Consider the following 13,476-nt stretch of genomic DNA (forward strand, 5'->3'; position numbering starts at 1 on the left):
AACAAGAACGATGAATGATACAATTAAAATTATATTTTCTAATAAAAATATTAATTATTAAGTAAACAAATCTGTCTAAATCGAAGCACGTTAATCCCTCAATCAAAGCACCCTCGAAATCCTTAAACATAGGTTAACCTATCGTTAAGTTGTGTATCTTCTTGAGCACCCTGAAGACACAGAATCATTGCCGGGAGAGAATCATTGCTAACCCAGGATCTATCTTTGGTACAGTACCGAAACATGAGCGGCCCATAATGGACACACCGACCATAATCTATTCATAGTATTTAATAGGCAGGACAAAACTGCGGTTACGCTTGCAAGTGTACGCAGTACGTGCACAAAGGCACGTTCTGCGTATTTTTGAAGCAAATAAGTCTATCGAATTGTACAGAGAGCTTACCGGTTCGCCGTGATAGAGCCAGATAATCTGTGGCGCAGGCTCACCTCGTGCCTGACATTCGAGAAGAAGTTTCTGGCCGTACGTAACATTGAACCAACGCCGGCCACCGCTGATTTTTGCAGGCACTAAAAATTACACAGGGATTATAAAATTATTATGGAGAAGTCTCTGGAGCAAGTTAGTTAATAGAAATAACACAAAAAGGTAAGAATCACATTTCCATAGTAAGCCTATAATCGAGTGCTTTGATTAATACTGTGCTGTAGGTTTTTGACTTGTATAAGTCTGCCTACTTAATATAAGACCATTATTGGCCTAGCCATATTTTCCAAATTAGAGTTACTCCTATGCATAGAACATTTTTGTATACACTAAATACGCCAGACATTCAAACCACTAATGCAGCGGTCGACATTTACGTTTTAACCTCGTTTTTTGGTGCGGTACAATAATTTCCAGTACACTTTTCCAATATTTTTTTTATATTTGTAAAACCAACAGAATTTTTTTTTGTTGCAGCTCGCTACCACCTGCTGTTTCCTTTCGATTCAGCCCTGCTGCCTGCCTGCCTGTCTGCTTTACGTAAACATAAAACAGGACGGTGCATTAAGAAGCCACGTTTGGTGTATACGCCAGATAGAGGCACCAGCGAAGACAATGAAAGCTTTGGCACTCGAAAAGGAAGATCGATCAACTCGTTTAAAAATCGCTTTTAAAGCATGATCAAAGAGGGATAACATTTGTCTTCTGTGCATAATGCATCAAGAAGCGGAGACTCAATCGAGATCGACCAACAAATAAATATATATTGACCGATTCTTTCGGACGCTTTGACAACGACTGCCTTTTTGGCGGGAGCCGAATTATTTTTTTCTACGCTTACATGTAACACGTCTGCTTCTCGTATAGCCTTTGTTCCTCTATCCTAATATAATAGCGCGTTAAATTAGGAAGAAAACCGTTCTGTAAAAAATGTGGAAACAATGTAGACAGTTAACCTTTAGAAGTTGATTAGTGATAGATTGTTTTTGGCAATGTTGAATTGCAAGAGTAACTGTGATAACTTACAATGTATCAAGTAAGTTTTTCACGACACGTGCGTGTTGGCATTATTTCATGCTGTTTTTTACTCATAACATATAGCACTGGGTGGGTAAAATGTTGAATCCGATCTTGAAATTGTATTTGAACGATTCGTCCTTTTAGAATCCTGTGGAAGGTTATGACCTTTAACATGTATATTATTATTAAATATTTTGTAAATGATATTAATATATAGAATAGTCTATTAGGTTAGCTGGGGCTGCTGAGACAGACTGCAATGCCCACAGCTATAGTCGCAAAAATTGTGCCTACATTTTGTTCTCGTGCCAACTTTACCATCAAGTGTTAAAATAAACGATTTGAAGCTGATCAGTGAGTGCACAATTCTGCCCTTCACCTCTTCGAATGTTTTTGTTTTCCAGGTAGGGCCAGCTCAGCAATCAGGGGTTGGATTGTGTGTGTTTTGAATTATTTGGACCCGATTTCCAGTTAGCTAGATCGCTCAGCATCCGCATGTGAAATGCTGAGCTTTCGAGTGGCTTGCCGATCGGTCACTGGATGCCCTTGGTGCCCAGACACAGGCATAAAGGGCACAACGAGGCCCGCTTAGTCTAAGTCCTCTACAATATCGAAGCGTCCCACCGCCCGCACTTCGGAACTCTCCTGCGCACTTGTATGTCACAGTATCGTTAAGCCTGCCCTGCGGCAGAACTCGAGAAAATCTTATGGCACACTACAGCTCCCGCTTTGAGAGGGTATGCGAGATAGAGTACGCCCACTCACTTCATGGATATAGTCTTCCACAGTGGCGCGCCAAAGCCCCATATTAGGCCATCGGATTGGCACCAGGTTTACTATAAACACTGCAATACACACTAAATTAACATCTATCATTTAATTCGTGTGTACTTTGTTGCACTAGTGTTGCTAATAACTAGCTCAATTCCAAAAACAAATTTATTTCTCTGCACACTGTACCTTTATTACACATGGTCCCGTTTAGAGCATATTGTTAGAAAAAATCTCCTGGTCGTTGGCGCGCCCCATGAAAGTTTAGTAAACAAACTTTACCACAAGATGTCGCTGGTGAAGAGCTAAATGGTTCGCCCTCTCCCTAAAAAAAGTTGCACTTCAAACCTGGTTGCTGAGCAGCAGTCAAATAGACTTGAACAGATTTGTTTCTTGTGTCAGCATCATCTAACCCAGAAGTCAAAAGAGCTTTTGCAAACGTGATGCTTTCAAGGAGTGCTTCACCGTCTGTCCTTTCACCACGCGTTGTTTGGGCCATAATGGCTACGCTTTTAGCGCCATTGACTCTTAGCCAGATGGTACCGAATTTCGGCACTATTCAGTGGCTGACAAAGACGTATCAAGACACGAGAGCCGAAATCATTCAAGATCGAGGCCAGTATATTCGGACAGAATGGAATAAGGGTTGTCTTGACGCCGGTTGTTGCAGTATTGGATTTCGACAGGTACGACACCAAATCACTCATTAGATTGTTTACTATCAGTTGATTCCAGTAGCCAGAACATTCTTCTTCAGGGTCGTACGTAGAATTTCAAGGTAAACTTTGAACGTATGATATAATTCTTTCTGACTGCTCGAGTGTATGGTCGGCTGCAAATATACTTGAAAATAATGTAGAATAAATGGTGTTTTCTGCAGGTTGCAAAGTCCAGCCATTCGATCGACTGTGAAAGAGAAACGATTTAGCTTAAATAAGCGCTTATATTTGTGGACGGATGCTGTGTGGAACATCTTCATAAAATCTAGCCGTCAGTGCACATATCCACTAATGTTATACACATACGAGTGTTCTTGGTTGTATTTATGCTATAAAAAAACAAAAGCTATATGTTGTGTTGTTCTCAGGTACAATTCAACGAAAACTGTCCTGCACGGGGTTGGCTGAAGTGGAATTTTGACGGGCCGATGCTTCGAGTCCACAAGCCATTTATGCCGATGTGCCTTGAATGTCAAGGAGGTCTCCGTAACTCCGATGTGGGTACAGCTCGTTGTTCGGGAACTCGTCAACAGCGGTGGCATCTGGAACTACAGTATGACCATACTACACAGTACGGTGATATTCTGTTTACGATCAATTCATCTTTATATCCAGACCAGTGTGTTACTATTGATGAGGCATCGGAGCACGGAGGTCTCGTGCTTCGTGACTGTCAGCGCCCGCCAAATGTTCGTCAGCTATTTTATATTAATCGCAATTGGTTTCAAACAGTAACTGTATCGCAAAAAATTATTGATTATAGAGCTATCCAAGACTATATTCAGGAAATAAACAAGCTGGTGACGTCTGCAAATACTGAACGGGCCAACGATACCGAACGGGAGCCATTGTCACCGTTGACAAAGCCTGCTGGAAAAACCTATCGTTAATAAAATGATATAATTAAGTGGTCCTTTATTTATAATAATAATTGCATCCCTATTGGCCTTGCAAGATCGATTTGCCGGAGAATCGGACTTAATTTTGTTTACGTTATTCGGTATGCTGGGCGTGGGGGTACGGACGGCTATTGCTGCGATGAGGCTCACGACTGTTTGGCTCATAGCAGAGAAGTTTCGAGAAAAAGATCGATTAGGATCATGGCCGTACCGTTGGAAAAAGAAAATGTTCCGCACAATACGAGAACATTCAAGTATAACGTACAATATCAATCAACTTACTATTCCGGGAAGACAGTAGAAGTATCCGTTGTGCTGTCGTTATACAACCTTTAGTATCTCACAGATGCAGTGATAATTTATCTTATAAACTGTAACAATAAGCACGCTTTAGGTCGACTTGATTCAAATTAAATTCGTTTTGTGTCTTTTAAATAGATTTTTTCTCCAAGTGTAAACTTCAAGCTTGGTTAACGTACAAGGGAACAAAAGTTACTGTATATGCCGATTGCATAAGGGAGTCAACAAGCATGGCTACAATCAAATATAATCTACAAACATCTAGGAGAAATAATTTCACAATTTGTGGAGTGGAACAGCCTATGCGTTTAAAAAAAGACCAAATATATTTCTATTTTTGAAAATGAAACAATGGGTCATAGTATGGTCAAAGATATAATCATGAATCCGTTTACCAGTCCGCTTCATTTTACAGTGTATTTCGATTCCCTTCGCTCATCCCATTGTACTTACCAAGAAGAGCTATCATCTAAGGGCAATTTTCATTTGGCAAGCCCTACTCACCTACGCTGTAGTTGTTTTGACTATAATCCTGTTTCATTTATTCTGACCTTGCCCCATCCGCTTTTTTAATGACCGAAGCCAAACGACATTATTACAATGGTGAAAATGGTGAGGTCGTTTTATTCAAGTTGAAGATGATTTAGACACGAGAGGTAAATGGCGTCAGGGATCACGTTTTCCCTGCAAATGCTGACGACTGCGCTATTGCTGGCAAAACTTCCCTCTTGCCCTTTTGCCTTTGTATGTTTCGCAATTATTCCATCGTTATTCTGTTTAGCCTGTTGCGGCCCATCGGGACTACGCTGGCCGACAATGAATTGGTCACCAAGCCCTAAAAAAGCAAAACAACCGGATACAGCGCCGAACGAACCCAAAAAGGACGATATTTTCTTAATCCAGCATTCTGAAACGACTTCGTCGACCGTTGACTAGAAGGGTAGATTGTGGCATCAGATAACAAAACGGAGCCGGTTGGGTATAAATAACTTTCCAGCAGTTGGGATACTGCGGTCAGTCGTAGCCCATTCAATTTAGTTGTCGAATCACGGAAATATGTTTTCCGTTTAGGATGTTTAGCGTTAAAATTATACGTCTAGGCAGCCATAATACAAGACGCTTTCCTAGAAGGTAGTTACAACTTCCAGAGAAGTTCACACTCTAGAGAAGAAACAGTGAACACGATCTGATGACTGCAAAGACCAACGTTTTTGCTTGCACGATGCCGTTATTCACGTTACGTTTTGAAGATCTGCTTCCGCTACTTATTGCAATAAGTGACTGCGACGCCCGACAGATTCGACACTGTCATTTATCGGGATGTACCACTGGCGACAATTTAACGTAAATGAGATGTTACATGTTAGAATTGCTATAGTTGACCATTCTGTTCGAGAACATTGGACACACGTCATTATCGATGGATTTTTATACACTTAATATTTTCGTTGATACAACACAGTAACGTATATACAAATTAAGTGAGCAATAGGAAGTATTTATGCTGCTGAGAAATTTTGGTAAATATTGAACATTGTTAATAAATTAGTACAGAACGTACATATGCAACATTATATACTACAATATATAACTGTTATCACATATCATGGGGCGTTGGTTTTACCTTGTCTAGAACTAAATCTGTCATGGCAACAGGAAAGGACCTAAGCCACAATGTTATGTACTCTCCTTATTTCTTTGTTCGATATTTGACCTGATTCCGAAGAATATGAAGTCGATGTTACCCACAGAATGCGCGGGAAAAGGTTAGGTAGGAAAATCTAAGAAATCTGCCAGATATCAGACGTATATGGTTCTGATCGATATCAGTGTTTTCGCTGGACGGACCGAAAACAAGAGGGACCAAATGAGACTGTAGGAGCTTGTCCTTGACGGCCTCTTCTCGTTCAAGATTAATTACATCACTGTGACACTGGCAGAGGAAAAATATCCGTGAGGACATCGCGCTGGCTCAACCGTCCAGGAGGTCTGAACAGGACGCAAAAGAAAGGGGTAGCCGTGACGGGTACGGCTCTGCCAGCAACAAGAAGACAATAGGACTACTAAAAGGATAGAAGTAAAATACCAGCAGATATCTCATCCAGAAAACCAATGGGGTAGCATACCGCTAAGGTAAACCTGGCACATGCACAGCTGCATTGCCTGGTCCAGTGCCTACTGGAAGGCTTTTGTGTTAGATTCGGCCTATCTGGCGAACGAGGCCATGAGATTCTAAAAAGTTTGGCATGCCCTTAAAGAAGCCGTCCGTAGTCGAGTATGGCCAAGCATTTTTAAACAAAGACGCTATACATGTCTACACAATCACGGCAAAGGGCGGTTGCTGAAAAAATGTCAGACACGTACACGAATATCTAAGACTCCTAAAACGTTTTGTTTTTATTTATTATTATTATTTGTTGTATCAAACGAAAAACGAGAAGATGTGAAGAATTAACAATGGCCCGTAAAGATCTTTACAAGATATTTTAGAATCTAGGAGTAGCATGTTTAAAGGTGGTTTCATTTTTTCAAGCTAAATTAAACATTGTAATTCACTGAGTCTTATAGATAATCGCTGTCACTGAGATTTCGCAAAAAAAGCATCTAAAGATCACCAAAAGGTCGCTTCGCTTTAAGGTCGTTCCAGCGGTGAGGGTGGGCCTGTGACTAGGCACTAGGACAAAGGCCTGGCTGGGGTAAAACCGCAGTAGTTTCAATCCGTTGATGTATGAAAGTTAGTTCACAGGTTATTTCAATATCTGAGAGTTTAATTGGCTGAGACTGTCCCCATCCACAGCCATTTCCACATGATCTACTCCGCATTTAACACATCCTTGTAGTACCCACTCACGTGGTATACATTTTCGCACTTTTTAGGAAGGTTAAAGGCCAAGTCGCATATTATATGTATAATAATTACGCACAGCTACTTTGAAAATATGGTTTCAACAGATACTGTGCTCTGCGAGATACAAAGCATTATCCTAGCAGAAATCTAAGAGGTTAGTATGTAAAACCAGCTTCGGAAGAAACGACTTAGGCCACAAAAGTGTGAGAACGTTAAAGATCATACTTGCTCAAAAAATATTCTCTAACAGAATTGCTCATTGGCGCTGCCTTCAAACTCGTGTTTATACATCGCGAGGTTAGCGCGGTATTCTACCGCATGTATGTCTATCAGACACGTTTTCATTACTATAATAATGATTAGTCTAATAGTATTGTTTGGTCGTGTGTTTTGTCTTCTTGTATCAGTGAGCATACACACATTTTGAGCGAAGACAAAAACAAACGGATTTTTAGTCCTTAAACAAAAATAATAGTGAATAAAATTAAGTTTTGCTATCAATTGGCAGCCTTGCCAATGAACAGCGATGACGCCTAGCTGCCTTCCTCTGTATCTAGTCTTTATTCGATGCTAGTGCACCGTCGTCCGCATGCCAAACAGGAGCACAACGAGCAGTAAACGGTCAAAATAAAACGAGGAAAAAGCAACAGCAGTCGGACAGAACTATCCTAATGTGGCGGCTTGTCGACAAAAAAAAAGATGCCAGGGACTTTGATGGGCGCGGTTCGGGTTCTGGCCCTGCCACAACATCGGGCTACGGTCTTGAACAAATAAACAAACAGACGGGCGCGTTGCGGACGTTTCAATGCATTTGGTTGCATTCGTCGCTGAAGGTCTGCCACCGTTAGACCAACTGCATCTCTTTCTCCCTTACCAAGTAAGCGGGTACCGCCATCCTTTGGCAAAGGAGACGAGGTACAGAGAACAAGAAAGCGAAGCCGAAAAAAAGGAAGTAAGAGGACGGTATCGGACACCACCAGCGCAACGCGGCCTAACGATTCGGCGGATCAATTCAATCTTCCGCCGTTTTGAGGAAATCCCTACCCTTGTGTCCCAAGTGGGACCCAAGCAACTGCTATCGCGCCAGTCCCAGCAAGTCTATTTCTATGTGTCTATCTATTCTTCCTGCCGATATATAACACTATGGTTCCGTTTAGCAAGCAGTTGCAGCAAAATGGGTTGAAATCCACAGAAAACCCCGCCGACAACAATAACGAAGCGCATAGTGACAATATGAGTCGCAATACCGCACGCAGCATTACACAAAGGTCGTCATCATCATCACCAGCAGCAGCAGCAGCAGCAACAACAACAACAACAACACGCTCAACACCCACGGAAAGCAATAACAACAACGAAATGTTAGGAAATACATTTCCTACTTTTGTTTTTCCGCTGAGTTATCTTCCAATGCATACCCGTTGCCCACTTTCATTCCCTGTCCGTCTATAAACTTTCATCTGTTTGTTTGAATGCCACCACTGTGTAGCTATGTATATTCCAATTGCGCTTTTGATCACTAAAACAACTGTTGGGTGCGCGATCAAATTAAACACGCCGCAGGGCCATGGCGGAATGGCCGGAATTGTCCTAGTTATAGCAGTGTAATATAGCGAATGAGGTTACCAGAGTGTTGTGACAATCTGAAAACAAGAACAGCCAGAGAGATTAGCCCCGTTGAGAAGAGGAGTACACGCCTCCAGTTGCACCTACAAATATTTGTTGTCACAGCTGAGAGAGATGTAAATATTGTGCTAAATAGCGCCACGTACGGCGAAGATACGAAGGCGAGGATTACGACTCGTCTGTCGTTGGAGAGCCCTGCGGTTTATTCGTGAGGCGGGAATTGTCATTTTCTCGTTCCGTTGCAGTAGCGGCAATAGCTGTATTTATCGAAAGTGATGCACACGATTGCGTGTATGTGTGGCTATAGGAACTTCAACAGTTGTAAAACTCGGTGTCGTCGTCGTCGTCACCGTGGTGCTGGCAGGCGGCTGCTGGATTTGGCCATTTAGGGAACGTTTTTCAATCCATTCAACGAGGAAGACAAGCAAAAGACGGCAAGGGAGCTATTGCAGCAGTTTGTTTGCTTCAAATGTGCGCTATGTTATCCCCTAACGAGGTTTGCCAAATCCGCGCTCTCGTCCTAACTGAAGGTGCCCCCATAGTGTCTCAGAGTCGAGCCGTTGTTAGTGGACACTAACCAGTATCAGCATACATGACAAAGAAATTGTGAGACGCTTGTTTAGGCCGCAATATTCTTACGCTAGTCCAATATACGTTTAATAAAATATAAGATTTCCATTATTACTGTTATTTCTAAGTTAATTAAGTTAGTTAAGTTAATTAGACCACCATATTTGTAAGCACGTGAATCAACGATTATGGTATAAATATGTGTTAATGATGGGTGGAACATGACATAATCGATTTTACGTAGCTACCCATCACATCAACTTGCTAGTGAAATATAAAATATATAAGAACTCTCATTATTATTATACTAGTACAGGAAATAGTCTCTACTTGTCTCGATAATTGATTTTTTGACTTTGTTCTTATCGATCTATACTGGTACTTTTGTCATCTTTCCTGGCACAACTACGCGCTAACATCGTTATTTAATCCGTTCGGTGCATAGTAGCATCGGCCTGCCTGAATCCTGTAAACGTATTTCTATTTGTCTCAAGGGATAACCGCCGACAACCGTTTGATTTTCTTACGCTCATCGAGATGTGTATCGCATTTGTCGCTCTATTTTTTATTTATATGGCAAGTGTGTTGTTTCTGCGTTTGTTAAGAAGCCAAAGGGCCTGCCACAGTTGGACACAAATACTTCTAATTTTTGCCTCTTCTAGGAGACCCTCCAGAGAAACCCCTAGGGGGTGACGGAAAGAGCGGTGCTAATGGCTGCAATGATCGGTGTTAGAAATGAGGATGGTGGTCGTGATGTGACCTGACCGCATTACTCACAGGACACGATGCAACGAGGGGGGGGGGTACAGTCTTTGATGAGATAAAAAGCTGTCCTCCACAATGGTCGAGTCAGTTGAACTATCCAGTAAGATACGGTCGTTCCAGAATCATGGGGACTGCTTGCTGGAATGGTTCGGCTTACCACCTTCGGACGCCAGATTAGCGAATCCATTACCGGGTAGAGAAGGTAAGAGGGTAAGCGGCAGAAATAAATGACGCGGGTAAGGACGAAAGGCCACAGCTGTAAAGTTCCAGGCGCGAACAGTCTTTGGCAGGTTTTGTATGGGACAACGAGTTCTGCAGAGGGACGAACAGAGCTGCTGCGCACTCTGTAACGCATTACGAGATCCTCCTCACGTTAGAACGCCGAGATGCAGGCAAGCCACAGTGAGGGCATGTGCGCCGAATGGGAACCGAAAGCGATTGGCAGAGGTATCACTTTAGGAAGGTACCACACGAAGTAATCGAACGAAGGCCGATGAAGGTGAAAACTAAGGATAGTGATATATAATTGAAACTTATAACCGAACTGGACATTGGTTGAATGGATTATCCCACTCTTCTGAATCAAGCGATGCGATTCAGCAACGTTTCTGCTACTAATACTATATATAACTGTTTGCACTTTTGAGCTCATACGTACTCAAAACAAAGAATCACTCAGATAATAGATGCTATTATCTATAACGCGTAATGAAGAAAAAAACGGCAGGGAATTGAACGTCGTGGGCAAACTTACCAACTGAGTTTTCAGCTTATCTGAATTTGAATTTATGACCGGCTTTGAGCTTAATTGGGTTTTTTTTTTTCATGGAATTACTGCTACACACAGACATCGAAATAAATCGAAACGGTAATAAATATTTAGAGTAAGTTTAAATTCATTTTATAGCGACAACTGCATAACTACTTTAGTTACTCAAAAGTGTCACACCTATACGGGTATATCCATAAGTTTTTTATTCTACCTAATACTAAGAAGGTCGATAATTGAAATGGGGCGAGATTGAGTGCTCCGTTTTGTAAGCGTGAACGGTTGTCGGTCTATTTTTCCTAATGCCTCATCTATATGGCAAAAGGTTGCAATTAATAAGACGCCTACGTATATATTAAATAGGCTGAAATTTAGCGAAATCTATATGCAAATAGCTACAGCTTACTCTGTCCGTGACATTTTGGATGCAAGTCTCCTTAAACTTGGCGCAGATGGCTTAGTGTGGCTTAGAGGCAAACCTCCGTGTTTGCCTCGTAGCCAGTAGATGGCAATGACATCAACTGTGTACCGAAGAACATTGTCAGGCCACCTGTTAAAACCTCAGGACGCTTGCTGAAACCACTGTGCCTCAATATACCGACCAGCTTATCGCTTGCCAGGAAAAAAGAGAATTCGGAGGACGCATCCCTCAGCACTGAACTACAACCGTGCCCCGGCACCTGTACTAATTAAATATTCCTCTTTTCAATTCAGTAACAAAACTAAATACTGTTTATACGCCCAAATATTTAATCACACTTGTCATGTAGCATATGTAAATAAATATACGGGGTGAAGTTGGCGGAAATGATATGAATCATCAATCCAATTTTGTATTTATCGTGTATTTATTTATGCAATTAATCAAACCGTGCCTTTGCATGTAAAAACATCTACACCAATCAATGTGTTTGAAATGAAGAGAATGTCTACATCAGTCAATGTGCTTGAGAAAAAGAAACGTAGGAATCCGGTTAATCACCCTCTGACGGCGCGTTGTTTGAAAAAGTTGTTAAGTGTTTGCGGGAAGTCGAAGCTTGACCCTTTCTATCCTTAAAGATAAGAAAGTGATATTCGGCAATATTTCAAGAGGCGATCACATCAGAATTAAGCCTAAAAGGTGGAATACTACGTGTTACGCATTAGATAGTTACACTGCCTCATGTACGCACAGGAAGGCACCTAGGAGGGCACCGTCATACAATGGCATTTTATTATCCAGTGTAGCACGAAGAATCGAGAAAGCAAATAATCGGCGCACTCGCGATTCGCCCCGTCTCCTAATTACACGATTACTAAGTTTTGCTTTTGCCCTTGGTGCCTTTAGCGCAGCCAGCGTTTCTATTGCTGGTTCTCCGCCTGCGTACGTAACCAAAACTGTTTTCACTGAATTGAGCAAAGTGGCTGGGCTTTCTGCATGTACGTTGAGAGTAGACAAGTGATATCGCAAGAAATTGTTGATTTGTTGATCACAAGTTTAAAAAACTTACTTCATAACATCTTGCGTATGTGTATGTACGTGTGTGAGCACGTACTCCTAAGAGATTCACAGGAAATCTCTCTCTTCGCCCTTATGTCGTTTTTTCATACCTTAGCCTTTGTTTAAACTCTAAAAGAAACCTGAAGCAATGGAAACAGATGAAGTGACGCAAACCGCAGTCGCTCATCGCCCCTTTTTCTCCTTTTCTTTAACTGCAATTTAGTCTCCACTTCCCCCCGGTACGCTTCAAAGCGGCAAGTAGCCAAGCCAAGCCACGCCACGCCACGCCATTTGCTTGTGAGCCGCATTTTCAGTACTTGGCGTACCATGGCTGGCAATTCGCCAGAAAGGACATTAAACCGATCATCAGGATACCAGTTTCGCTTGCGCCCTGACGGGATTCGGTTGCCGTAGCCTAGTACTGTAGGATGAAGACCCATTGCGACGGAGTGTCTCCCAGGAATTTCTCGGAGCGGGCGAGATTTGGGGTTTGACTGTGGTTTGAAGACAATGATGACAGTGTCCATCCACCGTCAGTTTAGGCACATAGTGATCCTGTTCGCTTATTCGTTCCTTCGTTGGTCTCTAGCCTGACTGCACAAACTTGCAAAGCTACGAGAAGGAACTACCGAGAGTCAAAAAAGGGACGTTGCGTTAACAATGAGACAACATGCTCCGGGAATCCCCTGCGAATGAGGACGCGTTCCACGGTCAAGATACTTCACGCAGACTATTCTAAAAGTCCGCAGAATACATCATATTTGGAAAAACTATAGAAGGGAGCGAATAACACCCGGATCAACAGACCCGCGTGCTGTTTTAGCTATATGACGGGCACCAACTCGCCTTTACGACAGAATGACTAGCTAACACGAACAGCGCCCTAATGGGAAAAATCACTGTTCCCGCAAAATGGATGGCTCTGAAACCTGTCGAAAATTAATTTTACAAAATCAAGGTTCTAGGAAAGCATAAGTCATTATAAGATACGAACAGGGCAGATCATCCGTTCACTAAACTGTAATGACAAGTTCACGATCCTAATGTCGGCTCGAACCGTAAGTAATTATCCCGTTGTTTTCTTCTCATATCGGCCCTTAATCCGATTGGTCATCCATGTCGATCGTTTTTACTCTGTTAATTTTCAAAAGCGATGGTAACTGCAAACGGTTAGTCTATAATTGCGTTGAACATGTATAATTTCATATAAATAATGATAGTATCAATGAATCTACTAAACAGTGAGATCTAATCATCTCGC

General features: G+C 42.0%; 2 protein-coding genes across 3 annotated transcripts in view; one reads left to right on the plus strand and one right to left on the minus strand.

Moving 5' to 3' along the window:
- LOC111265255 (protein amalgam) overlaps window positions 1-13,476 on the minus strand; it is a 152,011-nt gene that overhangs the window by 66,397 nt on the left and 72,138 nt on the right. For both annotated transcript variants that reach the window (XM_022841756.2, XM_022841757.2), the window contains exon 3: window positions 407-531. In XM_022841756.2, the coding sequence (XP_022697491.1) occupies window positions 407-531 (125 nt within the window). The remainder of the gene's footprint in view (window positions 1-406; window positions 532-13,476) is intronic.
- Window positions 2,740-3,848, plus strand: LOC147752837 (uncharacterized). Its single transcript, XM_086970418.1, has 2 exons — window positions 2,740-2,925; window positions 3,327-3,848. The coding sequence occupies exons 1-2, from the start codon at window positions 2,740-2,742 to the stop codon at window positions 3,846-3,848; spliced, it is 708 nt and encodes a 235-aa protein (XP_086826544.1).

The sequence above is a fragment of the Varroa jacobsoni genome, unplaced genomic scaffold, assembly GCF_002532875.2.
Source record: "Varroa jacobsoni isolate VJ856 unplaced genomic scaffold, vjacob_1.0 scaffold_949, whole genome shotgun sequence".
Classification (NCBI taxonomy): Eukaryota; Metazoa; Arthropoda; class Arachnida; order Mesostigmata; family Varroidae; genus Varroa; species Varroa jacobsoni.

Excerpts from the sequence above, each read along its gene's own strand:
- LOC147752837 (XM_086970418.1), top strand. The coding sequence starts at position 2,740 with ATGGCTACGCTTTTAGCGCCATTGACTCTTAGCCAGATGGTACCGAAT. Across the intron at positions 2,926-3,326 it reads GCAGTATTGGATTTCGACAG|GTACAATTCAACGAAAACTG; the intron begins GTACGACACCAA and ends TGTTGTTCTCAG.